At 47.8% G+C, this 18,712-nt stretch overlaps 2 protein-coding genes across 3 annotated transcripts in view; both read left to right on the forward strand.

Annotated features, from left to right (window-relative positions):
- Positions 1–4,415, forward strand: part of LOC106811585 (harmonin-like) — a 30,289-nt gene extending 25,874 nt beyond the window's left edge. The window contains exons 5-6 of the mRNA XM_014815272.1: positions 3,542–3,724; positions 4,380–4,415. Of these exons, the coding sequence (XP_014670758.1) occupies positions 3,542–3,724; positions 4,380–4,408 (212 nt within the window). The 3' untranslated portion in view covers positions 4,409–4,415. The remainder of the gene's footprint in view (positions 1–3,541; positions 3,725–4,379) is intronic.
- A 1,715-nt stretch (positions 4,416–6,130) lies between these two features.
- LOC106811586 (harmonin-like) lies at positions 6,131–9,820 on the forward strand. Of its 2 annotated transcripts, none has more exons than XM_014815273.1 (6): positions 6,131–6,378; positions 6,572–6,614; positions 6,770–6,823; positions 7,604–7,709; positions 8,115–8,271; positions 8,444–9,820. In XM_014815273.1, the coding sequence occupies exons 1-6, from the start codon at positions 6,164–6,166 to the stop codon at positions 8,454–8,456; spliced, it is 588 nt and encodes a 195-aa protein (XP_014670759.1). In that variant the 5' UTR covers positions 6,131–6,163; the 3' UTR covers positions 8,457–9,820. The 2 variants fall into 2 exon arrangements, with proteins under 2 accessions (XP_014670759.1, XP_014670760.1); XM_014815274.1 differs by having other exon boundaries at positions 6,785–6,823.
- Positions 9,821–18,712: the final 8,892 nt, after the last annotated feature.

The raw sequence follows: 18,712 nt of genomic DNA on the forward strand, positions 1-18,712 counted from the left end.
AGAGAGAGAGAGAGAGAGAGAGAGAGAGAGAGAGAGAGGGAGAGAGAGAGAGAAATTGTGATAGAGCGAGCAAATAAAAGTGAGTGCGATAGAACGAATGTTAGTTAAGTGTTAGTGTGGGTGTGTGGAGGTATAAGTTTGGGTCCCATATGCATGGGTCTGTGTATGTTTGTGTCTGTGTGTGTGTGCATGTGCATTCACGTCTGTAGCTGTGGGTATACCATGCAGGGACAAGAGAGATGACGTCACATGGAAGTACGTGGAGCCATCTGAGCAGACCGGCAAGTTCCAGCCAGACCGCAAGGTGTTCATCAACGTCATAGGCAACACACTGGGATGCAGGTAAGAGGCTGATGCGCGGACGCTGGAGCAGGTGTATGAATTATTGATTCAAGTCTGAGCACATGCTATGTGTGCCCTGCTCATTGCTTCAGCCTGCAGTACATATTTATACAGATGCGCCCGCGTGTGTGCGTGCGTTTGTGTGGGTGTGTATATTTGACCTTTACTTTCGCTGTTATACCTTGTATCTTCTCTTAGTTATATTAAAATATTTAGGATACATCTTTAAAAGATATTAAATGCGAATTGCAGGTGGTGGCAACAGTTTCTATACATGCACACTTTCCAAATATTCATAGTCATGCAGCTTCTTTCATGCAAGGTTTATAAGCCATACGGTATTCCCTTGTTTAACTGTTTCAGTAAGGATCCTAGATTGCAGTTTTTTAAACAGCAATTATAAAAATCCTTTAGGACCGTGTCTTCGTGCCTTCCTTCCGCCAATGTCTTCTCATCATGTCAGTAGAGTTTAGCGTCCGACCGTGGAGGAGGTCGTAAAACAAGTGAGCGTGGTAATGTGCTAATCGCTTGCGGGTGGTGACAGCCTCTTGTCGTCTTGCAGCGTGACGAGCGGCCCGCCGTACAACCCGGGCATCTTCATCCAGGGTGCGCGCGGCGGCGGGCTGGCGGAGGAGGCGGGACTCGAGGTCGGGGACCAGCTCATCGAATGCAACGGCACCAGCTTCGCCAACATCACGCACGCCGACGTACGTACGACGCGGCTGCCGCCAGGGGGCGCTCACTCAGCCGACCGGGGAACGTTCTCGCAATGGCGTGGACCTCACCCGCCCTGCTGTCTGACGTTGGATTACTCTGGTGCATTCGCTGGGGTGGGGGGGGGGAGAATTGATTGCTGTGCTGAGTGGGGTAGAGAGGGTGAAAACTGGTGGATGTTTCTAGTGGATGCGTGGACAAGAAATGCTAAGAACTGCTTCTTTCTTTCTCGAGAATTATGTGAACCACTTGATATGATTCAGAAGACACGGTACGAACTCTAGAAACACTTTTTTCCAGCTCGATAACATGAACTACTTGATTTTTTGCGTGCAAACTTTCTGTTTCGTTAGCCACGGCAGCGTTTCAAAGCTTAGCGATGTTGTCGTGTATATAGACGTACATATATGTGAAGCGTTTACGTGTGTTACAGGCTGTGATGTGCCTAAAGTCGAGGAAGCAACTGTCACTGGTCGTTCGTAAAGGCGTGGTGAGTGATGGCAATCATATCAAAGTGTTTATGTGTTAGAAACGTTAGACCTAACATCGTCAGGAATAGTTGCCGATCTGAAGTCTGCATTGTTAGAAGTACCCGGTGAAGTGGTAGATGCTAGTAGTTTTGTGCCGGTAATCTATGGATACGTGGGTGACAACTGAGATAGTGCTCCAGCAAGGCTGCCCTAGGTGACTCTCCCATGTCTTTACGTCTTCACGGGAGATGTGAACTATAGAGCAGAGCTCTATACCAGCGGCCCGTTATCAGAAACATCTTAAAGTTGAGGCTAATTTAAAGACAAATTTTGTTTCTGAGAGTGGGCCCTGGGCCAAGCCTTCATGTTTGTTCCTGACAAATGGTCTAGTGCACATACTTATATTTAATTTATACTGGAAACACACATTTCTGTACGTTAGTTTGAACCTTGAAAATATTCGTGGTGTACATAGGTGCAAGTGCTTCTTTGGAAGTTATGTGCATTCGTGCATGTTGAATGTTGACGGCATGTCGATGTTTGTTTGCAGGGGCTGGATATGTTTGACCTGAGTGACCAACAGTCTGTAAACACACTGACCAGTCGGATGACCACTGGCACGGTGAAGTCCAGACAGTCGAGAGAGTCTGAGCGCACCCTCCAGGCCGGTGGGAGACAAAGACGTATGAGGTAACACATATACCATAGCCTTTCTGGTTAAAACTAATATAAATCAATTTAATAATTTAAAATAAAAAACATTTATATATTATTTATTTATATTTAATAATGAAATGCTAATTAATTTACTATTTAAATATATTAATTAATTAATGACAACTAATTTATAATAATAATATATAATATCATGGTCACGACTTGTGGCTGTGAATGTGTTTGAGGATGTAGCGAATGCTCGTGGTTGTGAGGGTGAATTCAGATATGGGAGTGGCTGAGCGAACGGTCGTGAGTGTTAATTTTTTTAAATTTTGTTACGCATGCTTCAACTCGGTTTCGAGTTTGTGCCATCTCGTCATGCTTACTCGTATGTGTGTGCGTTGCAGTGCGAGCAGTGTGGGTAGCATGGCAGAGTCAACGGTGATCATGGCTGACGTACACGCAGACACGGACACACGACTACGACGCACCGGCAGCGGCCGCAGCCAGCAGCTCAGCATCGGTAACCATACAGAGTGCTTACTAGTAGTTCAACAAGAGTGTGTGTGTGTGTGTGTGTGTGTGTGTGTGTGTGTGTGTGTGCGTGTGTGTGTGCGTGTGCGTGTGTGTGTGTGCGCGCGTTCACGTGTGGGTACAGGTGTGTGTGTGTGTGTGCGTGTGTGTGTGCGTGTGTGTGTGTGTGTGCGTGTGCGTGTGCGTGTGCGTGCGCGCATGTGTGTGCGCGTTCACGTGTGGGTACGGGTGTGTGTGTGTGTGTGTGTGTGTGTGTGTGTGTGTGTGTGTGTGTGTGTGTGTGTGTGTGAGCGTGCGTGCGTGCGTGCGTGCGTGTGCACGTACACGTGCGTGCATGAGTGTGTGCGTGCGTGTGCAAGTACGCGTGCGTGTGTACGTACATCGTACTACTACTAGTGCTGCCTCCTATCGTGTAGGTTAAGCTAACTCGAGTTAAGCGTTTACACGGGCCTTAACTCGAGTTAAGGTAACTCGAGTTAGCTTAACCTCGATCGACTGGCGAGGTTAAGCTAACTCGAGTTAACGCTAACTCGAGTTACCTTAACTCGTGTTGAGGCCCCGTGTAGACGCTTAACTCAAGTTAAGGTTCGTCGTGTAGACGTAGCTAATATAGTGTGTGATACGTTGCGTGATTCAGCATGTAATACAATGTAATGCAGTGTGATACAGTGTGTAATAAAGCACGTGATACAGCGTGTGATGCATGTGATACAGCATGTAATAAAGCACGTGATACAGCGTGTGATGCATGTGATACAGCATGTAATACAGCGTGTGATGCATGTGATACAGCATGTAATACAGTCTGTGTATTGATGCTGCAGGGTGTGAGCATGGCACTGACATCTTCGTTACCGACGTCATACGGGAGTCACAGGCCGACAACCAGGGTCTGAGGGTTGGTGACCAGATTGCCAGAGTCAACGGCTTTGCGCTGGACAAAATGACGCACAACGAAGCTCTGAGTTTGATTCGCCAGCGCACCCACCTCATCCTGAAAGTCAGAAGTAAGTGGGGAATACACGTATGAGAGTGTGGTGTTCCATGCAGCTTGGGGTAATGCTGGCGCCATTGTATGAGTGGTTAGCTAGGTTGGGTATAGCTCTAGAACTATAGCCCTTCGCTCTGCCACACCCTGTGGCAGAGTGAATGGCTATAGTTTTAGAGCTAGGTTGGGTGGGGCTTGCGGGGGTCGTCTGTCAGTGCTGTGAGGGTGAGTATGTTGTGCGCGAGGTTATTATGTCATGGGTCAGGGCCGTCGCCAGGGATTGACTAATGGTGAAGCCCAGTCATGAAGGCGCAAAGCGCCCTAAAGGGGGAGAGTGTGTGAGGGAGTTTCCCCCTCTCCTTGGTGGCGGTCTGAGGGGCCTTACCCAAAAATCTTTGAAGTGCTAACATGGAAAATGGTGTATGCTGGCGAGTTTTAAAATGAATTTTTAACATGTGAAACACAGTAGAAAGTACGTTGCAACTGTTTAATTGCATTTTTTTTTTTTATTTGAAAATAATGTTGAAGCCTGAGCTTCCGGGCCTCCGTCTAGCGACGTGCACACACGATGTGCACACGCGATGTGCGTTACACGGTTATATTTACATTGCCAGCATTGAGCAAGTGAGGGTGTGTGACGGTTGCTGATTACCACGCATTTGTTTTTTTTGCAGGCATTGGAATGCTACCTGTTAAATTGTAAGTAATACTATATCGCGTCTACACGGTTAGAAAATGAGATAGAGTGAGGGGAAGAGGAAGGGAGAGCGTGACGTTGGAAGAAAGGAACATTGTAGAGAGAGAGAGAGAGAGAGAGAGAGAGAGAGAGAGAGAGAGAGAGAGAGAGAGAGAGAAGTGCGTGCGTGCGTGCGTGCGTGCGTGCGCGCGTGTGTGTGTGCGCGCGCGCGCGTTTGTGTGATAGATGGAAGTTATGTTGACTTTACTACGTGTATAACCTTGACTTGGCATCGGCGTGTCTCGTGACTGCGCCCTGTCAAAAGGTATCGTAGACAGTGAACAGTCACCACATGCTGGAGTTATTACTACTATGTTTTCTCGTCTATAATTGCTCGGGTTTTGAATCCGATCGAGCGTGGACCTAAATTCCAGCAAGTTTAGCAATTAACCCGTCATGTAAATTATGCAAAAACGTCGCGCCCTGCGCTCGGGCTACGAGAGATTGATTGGAAAGTTTTTGGACACGGCCGATAAATTTTGCAGTGACTGTTGTTGAGCAATAACGTTGAGCAGTAACGGTCTGTGGGGGGTCACCTTGCAAGCATGTGGCAAGGTGGAGTATAGGAGGGTGCATGCCGCCGTAGGTTACGTGGCCCGGTATTTGAATACCAGCGGACTGCTATATTCCCTCCCGCGCAGGTGAAAGCAAATATACATTGCCAAAAGCGAACCCGAATATGTCAAACCAAATCTCGAGCCATAACGCGAAAGTAAAAACATATCGAACAGGGGGAGGCTGGGTGGGGGAACTACGGGACGTAGTTCCAACTGAAGGTAACATGTAAGCCATAGCTGGAAAGGCCACACGTTACCTTTTCACTAAGTGAAACAGTCGCAGAGCCTGGTCAGGAGGTGCAGAGATTGGGGGTTAGGCTATACAGGAGATAGGGTGTTAGGCTATACATGAGATAGGGAGGCGGTCCGGGGCGGTCCGTAGTGACTCCGTGCTGGGGCCGGCTTTATCCGGGCTCAATCCAGGATGGTCCGTGGCGCTGCCGTGCTGGTCCGGCCCGATCCGGCCCGATGATGCTTTTTTTCACCCGGATTGCCACGGATTATAAATTTTACGGTCCGGGGAGATCCTGCCCCATCCGCGGTAATCCGTGGACAGTCCGGCCCCAGTGTGACTTTAGCTTTAGTGTGTTCGTGTGTTCGCGCGATCGATATTAGCACGTCGAGTCGTATGGCGTATGGCGTATGTCGTTGGCGGTCGATCGATATCACCCAGCGAGCCAGCGAGTCAGCAAACCAGCGAGCCCAGCGAGCCAGCTCGTAACACATACATGTTACATGGGAGCGTGTACATGTCAGTACACTGGCGTATATCGTGGGTTATTCGTGTGTTCGTGAGTCGTATGGCGTATGGCGTATGTCGTCTGCGGAGGTATGCACTCCGTGAGTGCAATCTGTCTAGTTATGTATGTGAGAATGCCTGTGGATCTGTGGATGTGAGGCTGAGTTTTGGTATGGAAATGGGAGTGTCAATCTTTGTGTGTGTGTGTGTGTGTGCGCACGTGTGTGTGTGTGCGTGCGTGTGTGCGCACGTGTGTGTGTGTGTGCGTGCGTGTGTGCGCACGTGTGTGCGCACGTGTGTGCATGCGTGCGTGCGTGCGTGCGTGCGTATGTGCGTACGTGCATGCGTGAGAGAGAATTAGTTATAATATCCGTCTTGCTATTACAGTCTAATGCGAGTAGCCATCGTCCCGTTACCCTGCTCCCCATGGAGGCCAAGAGCAGTGGCCAGCGGTCGGATGGAGTTAAGCGCATGAACGGCAGCCAACGAGCAGACAACAGCCAACGAACGAGCATTGGTCAGCGAATGAACAGCGGTCAACAAATAGAGAAGAGCAGTTACATGCAGATTGACAGCCTTTCGTCTGCCTCTGGCAGCAGTGGTTACTCGTCTGAGCAGGGACGCAGTACAAAGCTTAAAAGGTAAGCTAGCTGTATGGTCACCAGATGGTTCTGGGGAGTCCTATTAGTCTTTACACTAGTTCTGTGATTCTGTGTCTTGTAGTCTTGTCTTGTAAGTCTGTTGTCTACAATTCTTTGATTTGGTGCAAAATTGGTCATGAGGACGTAGTGGTGGCATTTCATCTTGCTATGTGTGTTATTATGTTTTTTTCAGTACAAATTTGGCAGACCCAGAAAAGGTGGACTTGTGCAAATTGGTGAGTGAAAATGTTTATTTATCAGTGTAGCTGTATGGTGACTGTTATGCGTTTTAACGGTTATTTCTAGTTATAGATGTCATGATTTTATTCTAATGTTTATTATGCGTTACATGGTTATTTTTTTGATTACATGGCAAACTACATTTATGCAGTTCACGCCCTCGCAGGTCAACGGTAGAGAACTGAAGACGCTGACTTACACCAAGGTGAGCTGCCTGTCACATTTTTAGCAATGTCTCAAGCAACGTGAGCTGACACAATCGTCACCATCACAACACTGCTTCCTCATTCCATCATTCCACTTTCTGAATCTGCACCTTATAATTAAGATTTTAGAATCTAAGGCAGGGCCGTAGCTAGCGGGGGCAAGGGGCGGTTGCCCCCCCCCTCAGTATAAAGTAGATACAGTACATGGTTAATGGCGGTCACCTTCCCAGAACACACCATACACATGGCTGTGCCTCTCCAGGAAAAACGGGTTAGCTACGTACGCTCCTAGGCTATTGTCATATTTATTATGGTAAAATTAAAATCCAATTAAAGTCAACTTAGTTTCCACTGTGTCACAGACGAGGTTTTATTCATTATTTGTTAAGTCGTTATGACTAGCTGTATGTGTTTCTTCTCTTGCTGCCCTTGCAATATGGACGAAACTAATAACAGAGAGTGAGTATTGCTGTTATCATGGTATAGATTAGTTGAAAAATAGTTTGTAATACTAATATAATAGATCCAAGCGCTGATTTCATATACAGCCAAATGAATTGTATTTTCGTAAGTTTTTCAAGTTTTCGTCGAGTAATTTTGTTAAGTTACCAACGACAGGCTGTGTTAAACTTCCATGTGTCCGTTAGTTTCATTGTGATGGGGAGCAGCATAATCAGGAATCATATAGCCTGTGATTCGTGACACGTGTCGTGCTTTTGGTCACATAAGAAGGTGACTGTCATTGCTGTGATTAGTAATGCTGGCTGATGTGTGTGCAGGAGGGACCGCTGGGTGTCGCGTTGGAAGGCGGGACGGACTCGAAAAAGCACAACGGCAGAGTCGTGGTCGCTGAGATCTTCCCGACTGGGAGCATTTACAAATACGGTGAGTCGAAGAGGTTGCAGGCAGTGGGACGGTAGGAAGCGGGGAAGCCATGGTATTGTCCATATGTGGGGCATGCAGGGGCACGTGGTAATGTAGAACTGTGAGGCTGGGACAGCTGAACTGTAGGCATGCTACTTTTAAATATACATGGCCTATTACGCATACCGAGTGCGTACAGCAGCATGCAGCACTATCCTTACATCGAAGACTGTGAGTTCAATATGCTGAGCAAACCCTAGAGATATTGAAAAGATGAATCCCCAACCTAGGTGTGAGTGCTGACTCCAACATATAAATACGATAATGTATATACAATGTATATAATATATATACGATAGATATAACACGATGCGATACCCCACATGGTATGTACGTCTACTCTATATCATTATTATATCGATGCAGGTGGTCTGGAAAAGGGCAGCCAGCTGATGATGGTGAACGGGCGATCTCTGCTAGGCATCACACTCACGCAAGCACAGGAGGTGCTAAAGGAGGTCATCCTGGGGCCTGGCGACTCCCTCACCCTCGTAGTCGCCACGCAGAAGAAAGACGATGACACGTAGGTTACCAGACAGTGAGAAAGGAGGGAACGGGGAGGGCAGTCATGTCAGTAATGCGAGACATGAGCAGGAGGCGACTGTGTCAATGTGCCTGCTGTAACTTTACTTTGTGTGCAGTGCATGCATCCATGGGCATGCCCTTGTGTAAATCATGAAACTGTGTTATTCCAGAACCTACCTGTAAAGAGCCCAGGCAGCAGAAGCCAGAAAGTCACATCAGTGGCTTTACCAGGCAACACGGTAGTTCATGGAGCAAGAACCTCAACAGTCAACATGAAGTCTCAATGAATAGCATCTCGTAGCTACCATCCATTACCAGGGCTGTAATAATTCAACTGTTTTCATCTGAGTTTGTTATGACCAAACCATATTCATTTGTCAGCGTCACAGTTCTATGCGATGGTATGCACGCAGCATAGATACATCAATTTGCTGCTAGAGGGATCAATGAAATCGCGTGCAGCTGATAGCACAGGCATCGCATCAGTATCATTAACGGCAGACGATATATGTTTTCATCGTTAATAGCCTTTGTAATAATGCGAGGCTATGTCAACAACAGTAAGGCATAGCCTACTGCTGTGTCGATCACGTCAGCAGTCATTCTGTCACTGCTAATGCAGGCGCTTATTTTTAACAGAGTTACATTAAGCACACGTAGCTCGTTTGAAATACGATATATTTTTGTTTCTAGTTGTATATACGCGTAAAATGGTAAATATAGAACTTGTTGGTCGCTCAGTACGTGCGCGAATGTGTCCTCAATATAATATATACGCGCTCAAGTAGAAGTTTCTACCCTCCACTATAGCCAGTGTATATGATTCCATTCTGATTCCCATGCCGAACATTCCTGTCACTAGTTTTCTCTGCGTAAGCACTTACACTGGCTCTAAAGTTAGACCCCCTGTGAAGTTATAAATAAAGTTAATATACGATATTAATGAGTGTTTACTAGAGACGTGACGTATCGCCAATAGGTTGTACTGAATAAGTACGTTATAGGTTCGTTACATCGATTCATTACTGGTGTCCATGCTCAGTAAATTCCAAATAGGCCCCGAATGCCAAGTGATTCTAAGTAATACTCAGTAGTTTTCTGATATGTATTACGCCTCGGCGGTAGGAATCCAATTTCTCTTTCAATATTGAGCAAATCTTGCCACTATAATTAGCTCACATTTCTGCTGACAGTTTGACGTCTTCATACACTTTTGCTCTAACGTAAAGTTACAATCGGCTGTATACAGAATTCCAAACTAATTATAATCCATAACTTACTTGTCAGTTATAGATTAAAAGATGTTAACGTTCAATATAGTCATGAACGCATAGTAATTTATATTATTTTTGTAGCACGTATTTGTATTGTATACAATATTATCATGCATTTCTTTCTGTAGTTTAAACAAAGTGTATATGAAACGAATGTATGAACACTTGGCTGTCGATTCTACAATACCAAGCATAAGCATGGAAATGGCTTTTTCATCATTGCTTAGAAAGTATAATGTAAGTGTAATAAAGTATAGACATTGCATGAAAAAATCCGATTGCTGTACGTTATCTGTTAAGTTGTTCGTTTTAAGCACCTGAGTGTAGAGTATCAGACAGAGCAACCGAGTTAATAGATTAACTATTGTATATAGATTGAATCTGTCTTTGATCATAGACATCATCTGCAGGAGTGCTACGGCGTTTAATAGATGCAGTATTTCGGTGCTTTCGTGTAAAAGCACCAACACCAACACAAACACCAGTCATAGCAGTAGAAACCAGCCGTAGCCTGTGTGGGGGGGGGCAGCTGCCCCCTAGATTTTGGAGCAAAATTAAAAAAATAAATTGTTCTACTAAAAGAGAATTGTCGTAGTCAGAATGAAGGCTGTACAGTCATGTACTCAGAAGTGATTCAAATACCATTTCCTGCGATCAACCGTACGTAGCAGCAGCAGCAGCAACATTAACAGTACCAGTACAATCGACAGTCAGTTAGTAGCAACCGTAGTAGCAGCAAAAACAACAGCAGCCGCATTCGCAGCACACTATATCACGAATATGTTTCTTCGGTTGTCGTGTGTCTTGTCATCTTGTCTCCTGCCGTGGCGGCTCTCAACCGATCTTTGTTCGTTTCTCTCTCATTATCCCCCTGTACTGACTCCCTTCCCCCATTCCCGCCTCTTCGTCTCCCTCTGTCTCTCCTTTTCACAATTCCTACCTTATCTTCCTCCTTTACCCCCCTTTTCTATCTCTTCTTCATCGCGTGAGCGCGTGTGAGCGTGTGTATGTGACGTGTGTGCGTAAGCGCGTGTGTGCGTGAGCGCGCGTGTGTGCTGATCGTGTGTGTGTGATGTGTGTGCGTGAGCGCGTGTGTGCGACATGTGTGCGTGAGCGCGTGTGTGTGACGTGTGTGCGTGAGCGCGTGTGTGCGACATGTGTGCGCGAGCGCGTGTGTGCGACGTGTGTGCGTGAGCGCGTGTGTGTAACGTGTGTGCGCGAGCGCGTGTGTGCGACGTGTGTGCGCGAGCGCGTGTGTGCGACGTGTGTGCGCGATGACGGCGTGTGTGTGACCGTGTTTGCCGTGCGTGTGTGGCTGAACGCGTGTGTGATTCGACGTGTGTTGCGTGAGCGCGTATTGCGATGTATGTGTGTGCGACGTGTATCGTGAGCGTCGGGTGCGACGCGTGTCTACTGAAGCGCAGTGTGTGCGGAGCGCGTGTTGTGGCGTGAACGCGGTTGCGGTGAGCGCGTTGCTGTGCGTGAGCGCGTGAGTGCGACTGTGTGTGCGACGTGTTGGGTGGAGCGCGTGTGGTACGTGAACGCGTGTGATTCGTGAGCGCGTGTGTGCGTGAGCGCTGTGTGTGTCAGTTGAGCGCGTTGTGCGATGTGGTGCGGAGCGCGTTGGGCTGAGCCCAGTGGTGTGATGTGTGTGCGATGAGCGCCTGTGTGCGACGTTTGCGGAGCGCGTGGCGCGAACGTGTGTGCGTGAGCGCGTGTGTTGCTGAGCGTGGTGGCAGTGAGGCGGTGTGTCGCGTGCGGTCGCGTGGTGTGGCGTGAGCCGCGTGTGTGGCGTGAGCGCGTACATTGCGACGTGTGTGCGGAGCGCAGTGTGTGGCGTGAGCGCATGTTGCTGAGCAGTGTGTGTGGTGATGTGTGTGCGTGAGCGCGTGTGTGCGTGAAGCGCGGTGTGTGCGTGAGACGCGGTGTGTGTGACGTTGTCGTGCGTGAGCGCGTTATGTGAGACTGTGTGCGTGAGCGCGTGTGTTGTGGACGTGTGTGCGACGTGTGCGTGAGCGCGTGGGCACGACGTGTGTGCGTTCGCGCGAGTGTGTGGGCTGAGCGCCGTGATGGAAAGCGTGAGCGCGTGTGTGCGATGTGTGCGTGAGCTCGCGTGTGGTGCGAATGTGTGTGCGTGAGCGCGTGGGTCGATGTGTGTGCATGAGCGCGTGGTGCTGAGCCGCGTGTGTGTGACTGTGTGCTTGAGCGCGTGTGTGCTAGAGCGCGTGTGTGAATGTGTGTGCATCGAGCGTGCCGCGGGGGGAGGTGTGTGCGATGTGTGTGCGTGAGCGTGTGTGGTGCGACGGTTTTCTGTTGAGCGCGTGTGTGCGTGAAGCGCGCGTGTGTGCGATGTTTCGTGACCGTGTGTACGTGTGTTTCGACCGTGTTGCGTGAGCAGCGTGTGTGCGCACGTGTGTGGCGTGAGCGCGTGTGTGCGATGGTGTCTGAGCGCGTGTGGCGGTGTTCTGAGCGCGGTGTGATGCGAGTGTGTGCATGACGCGAGTGTGTGCTGAGAGCGTGTGTGATGTGTGTCGTGAGCGCGTGTGGCGATGTGTGTTGCGTTCGACTGTGTGTGTGAGCGCGGTGGTTCGTGAGCGCGTGTGTGCGACGTGTGTGCGTGAGCGCGTGTGGCGACGTTGTGCGTTGAGCGCGTGTGTACGATCGTGTGTCGGCTTCGAGCGCATGTGGCGTCGAAGCCGACGTGTGTGCGACGTGTGTGCGTGAGAGCGCTGTTGTGCGACGCGTGTGCTGAGCGCGTGTGTGCGTGAGCGCGTTGTGTGCGACGTAGTCCGATGAGCGCGTGTGTCGTGAGCGCGGGTGTGTGCGACGTGTGTGCGTGCGTAACGCGTGTTCGCCGGTGATACGTGTTCCTGTGTTGCACGTGGCGGTTGTAGTCAACAGCGCGCGTGTGTGTATGTGTATGTGCGTGTGTGATGTGTTGTGCAGTGCGGCGTGTGTCGTGTGCGTGTGGCGCGGTGCGTGTGTCGGCGTGCGCGTGCGCGTGCGCGGTGCGTGCGAGTGCGGCGTGCGCATGTGCGTCGTCGTTCGCATGACCGTTCATGCGTTCCTTCGTGCGTGTGTGCGCACGTGTGTGCCCGGTGTGCATAGCAATTTGTCCGTGTGAGAAGTGCATGTGCAACCTCGTTATTATATTTGCCAGGGGCGAGCCAGTATGTACAACTGTAGGCCCCGTGCCTACACTTTTTGCAAAGTTTATTCTTTTTTTAAAACAGCGCCATAATTCCAAAATCATAAGCTTCGGCGGATCGAGTTTAAGAGTCTAGACAGGAAAAAACATTGAAATGAAACGTAGCAAAAATATGGGCTAAATTAGTGAACGCTATTCTTCTTGTCACTAGGCGGTCATTTCTATCGCGTGCCCGTTTCATTCAACACTCTAAACCCGCTTCGAAAAAGACAGGACCGATCTTGTCAGTGTTTTTAATACATTTTTAACTCGTTCGTACAACTATTTTAACTCTTTGTTTTTGGGTTTAAAGTGATATTGAAATAGGTGTCTCAATAGCAAGTAGCCAAGGCAACCAGTATTGAACACTCGGAAGGGCCGTTTCCGCCACTGGGGGTTTGTAAAAACCTAAAAAATTTCTGTAACGCTCCGCTCAGATAGCCGTGCTCTACAACTTTGAAAATCCTGGCTACGCCTACCTGATTTGTTACCGTATCCCACCATTATCTCCGATGACCAATACATCTAATCATACTATTTGAATTCGTATCGTATGGTAATATGTATGGTAGTGTATCTTCCCTATATGGCGGGCCATATCGCGCCAAACGATCGTGGATGCAATTTTTCACAGGGCGCGTCTCTTAACCGGGCGTGTTCGTAGACTCGAAAAAAAAGCCTGTCCACAACCGTCAACTCGCCGAAAAATCGGAAAAACCAAACCCCGCAATTCGGCAAATCTTCTTCAACAAATGTCAGACACAGCCTATGATATTGAATTTCTTGCCTCACCTCATGATCTCATCAGCTGCCTCGAAACGCGAATCGTAAACTAAAACAGAGCAAACCACGACGCAGTTCAGAGGTACTACTACCGCCACCTCAGTTCAGAAGTTTTCGTTGCAGATGCTACGACGAGAATGCATTCTACGCATTGCCAAAGCTATGGCATTTTCTGATTCAATACAAAAATTTTTTAATTTCAATGTCAGGTTTGCACGCCAAAAGCATCACTAGACAAGTATCCATGTGGACACAGACCCCACCCGCTGGCCTCCTGATCTATACTAATAATGTGGAATTTCCTTTATTCGGCTACGATCTCAACAACTGGATAGCTGCATCGTGGGAAGCTTAACAGTTCGATACGCCACCGAAATCTCCCACATATTCCGATCCAGGATAAATAACACGAAAAACATTGTTTATCAGAACGTCTTGAAAACGAAAATCTCAACCCATTCCTACATGCTGTTAATATTAACAAGAGCTTTTTGTCATATTTACTCCATATTACCTGCTGAGTAGGGTCGTGCCCCCCCCCCCGTATACTGCGGAACGTACGCGTCTGGGTACGGTGGGTAAACGCGCAACGACCCTGTTAACTATCTAATATGCCGGACAGTATCACATCGCCTACCCCACTACCGAGTCTAGGGATCCGCCTACGCCTATCGCCTAACGCCGTAACCCTACTCCTAACCATACAAATAGTCATCCAGGGTACGTTCCCGGTATACGCTGGGACATAGACCCTATGACTATGAGCCATATTACTATTCCGTCCCAGGTTTCTAAATTGTGGGTGTGCTGTCATATAAATGTCATACCTAAGACCAGTTTTTTCTTCCATCTTATTATCTATAAAGCGATTTCTAATATTGAATATTGTGTGGCATTTATTGTCGAGTTTTTACTCCAATGTTCCTACGGTCCCATTATTAGTACGAAGAATTAGTAGCACGATTTTACCTCACGCACAGGCGGTACGCTCAAGCTAGTCTAATATATATGAGTTCGTATGTAGTATCTATGTTGTATGTATTATCTTTCGCCTATAGGCGGTCAAACCGCCAAGCGGATTCTGATGCATTTCAACTAGGGACCATCTCTTATCTACCCCGGGCGTGTTTCGTACTGAAAAAAACCTGTCAAACCTTCAAACTCGCACGAAAAAATCGTGAAAACCCCTTCCCATTCGGAATCTTCACACAAGTATGTCAGCACCAGGCCTATAACCTATTGATTTTCTTAAGCCGACTCCCACTCATGATCTGCATCAGCTGCTGGCATATGCGAACCCGAAAACCGAAAATCGAAACCAAAACAGAACATAACCACGGCCAGTTCAGAGGTCTCCTCACTCTCATTCACATTTTCGGTTCAGATGCTACGATTCTGAGAAGCATTGTACCATTCCAAAGCTATGCATTTTCTGATTCAATTACAAAAATTTCTTAATTTCATGTGCATGTTGCACGCTCAAGCATTCACTACAATCAAGATCCAGGTGACACATGACCCCACTCGCTGGCCAACTGTCTCTATCTATACGTATAATATCAATTTCTTTAATTCCGGCGTACGATCTCACAAGATAGCTGTACCGTGGGAGCTAACAAGTCGATACTCCACGAATCTCTACATAATTTGCAGCCAGAGAAAACACGAAAACATTGTTTATCAAAGAGTCTTTGAACGAAAAGTGCCAACCAATTGTACATGCTCGTTATATAACAAAAGCTTTTTGTCATTTACTCCATATTAACTGCTGAGAGGTCTGTGTCCCCCCCCCGAATACTGCGCGAACGTACCTCTGGGTACCGGTGGGGTATACGGACACGTACCCTGGTACTATGCTAATATGCCGGACCGTACTCGCCTTACTCCCCACTAACTGATCTAGGGATCTGGAGTCGCCTACGCCTACTCCTAACCCAACGCCGAAAACCTAACCCTAACCAATATCATAATAGGCCACCAGGGTAAGTTCCGTATACCCTGGGGACATAGACCCTATACCATATACTATTAAATTATTGATGTCTCAGGTTCTAAGTTCGGTGTGGCTGTCATATATAAATGTCCGTACGTATACAGTTTTTCCCCCGATGCTTATTCTCTATTAGAGCGATTCTAAATATATATTGGTGCAACTTCATTGGTCGATGGGTGTTTTAAAAACCCAAAATGGGTTTTTTTCCTACTTGTCCGCGCATTAATGAGTATAGTATATGAATTATAGCACGATTTTACTCAGACGCAGCGCGTGACCGCTAGTGGCAGCATGATAATCCACAACAATTGTACAATATTAGGAGAAAAGGGCATGAACAATTCAGCATAGTTATATTATACCCATGAGTTTATTTTACAGATTGGGAGGGAAGTTCAATTTGACCTCTGAAGGACCGTGAGAGGTCAAATCCAAAGATGGCCGGCCAGTCCACCGTGTCTTAATGTTCAAACGCGCTTTAATTTTGGAACAACCAAGAGCAGCGTAGAAGAAAACATTTAAGGTGTGCAGATTCCAACTAAATTGGGGATGACGCATTCATTTGAGTATACCTTTGAGATCGCTAACACTCAAGACAGGCAGATTAGTGCCCAGGTCAAGGCCGAATTAGCTTTCATAAAGTCACAGAATATCCTATTGGTAATGTTCAAAAACAGAACCAGAAATCACACACAGCCCAGTCACGACACAAGCAGCACACAGCTACACACGCACAGCACAGAGACAGCTTTGCACACTCAGGCGTCCAGATGCATCATGCTTATCTCGCACGCGACAGATCAATTCATTGCAACGCATTTTGGCTGCTTTAGCCTAGGATAGTGTCCAAAGAAGGCTGCCACGCCAGTTTGTTTCCTTTGTCACCCAGTCAATGTCGGAATCTCTGGATCCATTACCAAGCCTGGTTCCAAACAAGTTGGGTCTGGTAGCAAGAAGCGCTTGATGTGCGGCCTGTGGTTGGGGATTTGTTCTCGTGAGTTCTAAGACTTCTGGGACAGCGCTGTTCCCTGGCATCCATTCACTTCCGTGTTCTGCCACTGTTCGGTCCATAAGCAGGCAGCACGCGACAAAACCTCTAGCAATTAACATTGATCCTTCACTGATCTGCACTCGGCATGCAATAGGAGGTTCAACATGAAAGCATCATTATCACCTGGAAAGACTTCTCCAAGTTCCCAGGCAGTCCTTCTTTCGCTCTGCCAGCAAAGATGCAGATACCTTTCACATCCGGTGAAAGCGTGAAAGACTGGAGCAGTGAGACAGCTGTGTTGGAATTCATTGTGGCAAGCATTCGTAACATCTATGTACCGGGAACGCATTGAAGGCCAACACCAACCGCAACACCAACAGAATCATCAGCGACTATCTTGGCAGACCAACTAAGCCACAGCCAGTACCACACTACGATCACCAGTAGCAATGTACGTATGTCACGCCTTTTGCACAGCATCTGCCACCATGCAGAAGTAGACAAGTATCAAGCTGCTCCTGTCTCCTCTTTGTGACATGGGGCAAGGCGGGCCCAATGAACTCGACAGGAGAACACAGGACCCACTTCCAACTGTTTTGCATACAGTTCTTTGGCCTTGCTGCTAGCATGAATGTGAAACAGCCTACGCGTGACAAGGAAAGGCAAATAATTCGGGGTTTGATTCTCATTGACTTGAAGGAAAGTCTTCCATATTTGGCATCACAGTAGAAGCGAGACACCCTTTTCCCTGACCTTGTTCCTCTATATTCTGTCGAGTGAGGCTTTCAGGCCTGGCCAGGTAGGTATATCTCCCAGACAAGGTCGATGCGCGTCGCATTCCGAGTTCAGCAGGATGTAAATGGGCAAAACCTTTTTGCATACTCTTTAAATGTTCTTGATGTCCCAGGATTTACGCATTGAACCACAGCTGCAGCCATCGAAAAAATATGTTGGGCATCAGCTCACAGCACACTATTTGTTTTAAGAGGCCAGGATTTGATCCAGCAGCGAAGTAAAGACGCTGTAACAACCCAAACCGATTTTTCCTTCCAGTTTGACAAGCTGGCGTGGGCTGCTGCATCCATGGGAGAAGAAATTTGTTGATGTCCTCATCTCGAGTTGACCAGGAGATGTACAGCCTCGAAAAGAGACCGTACAGTCACTCTCAGTGCAGGCGACGTGCTTCTGTTTGACTTAACTTACCGGTGCTTACTGAAAAGTGGCAACTTGGTTTCTTTGTGAAGTGTGCTGTGGACAGGGTGGTAATCCGTTCTAACCTTTCTACGTCAGCAAACTTAGTACTGCTTCTCACCAAAGGGTCTCAATATCATTCTCACAAGTTCAGCATCTTGGTGTCGCATGGATGTCCGCTTGTGTTATAACATAGTAGTCATGCTGATTTTCATAGAAAGCATTCCGCGATCTCTTCAGCAGGCTGTCACAAGGCCATTATACTCTTCAGCGAATGCGGCTGCACTTCCAGGTTGCTGCTCCGGTGAGAGGGTCTAGTGTCCAACAGCCTCCACCATCTGTTGCTTAATGGCCTGTTCCTCAGAACTCACTGAGTTAATGCTGCAATTTCTGGCCTTGCTAGCATCGCAGACGTCTGATGCTCCCTTGGATTGCCTGTCAGTCCATATACCCAGCACAGAACCTTCACCATTGCATTGATTTGCTCAGGGAAGCTGGCAATGCCAATAGCAGAAAACTTGTCTGCTGGTTTTGTGCAGCCACGAAGTTCCAGACTTGAATTCATGCTAGGACATCTAGGACCATGTCCACGGATTGCTACGGGAAGCGCACCTGGAGTAGTGGCGTGTGATCTAGGGCAAACATCCAGAGGCATGATCCTGCGTCATGGGATTTCACCGAACAATGAAAGTTTACGCTTACACGAAAGTGACTTGATGTGACCGGCAGCAAGAGAAGCACCAATGACATGGGCCATTATATCCAGCTAGCTCAAAGTGGAACTTGGCTTAGGCACCGACTCGCTCAGCCAGAGCGAATATCTGCGTACATCGCATCAGATCTATTCAGATGTGGGCAGTCTTCATTGTAAGCTTGTTGGGGAGTGTATAAAGCTTGCAGCTGGACCTTCGTGTACATGGCGTGTCCTTAAGTGACAATGCCTCGCAGTTATGAAGGAATTTGGGCTGTTCTGGAATTGCAATGTTAGCCTGTACCAGGGGCGTCGTCAACCTACTGTCT

The sequence above is a fragment of the Priapulus caudatus genome, unplaced genomic scaffold (genome assembly GCF_000485595.1).
Source record: "Priapulus caudatus unplaced genomic scaffold, Priapulus_caudatus-5.0.1 Scaffold553, whole genome shotgun sequence".
Lineage (NCBI taxonomy): Eukaryota > Metazoa > Priapulida > Priapulimorpha > Priapulimorphida > Priapulidae > Priapulus > Priapulus caudatus.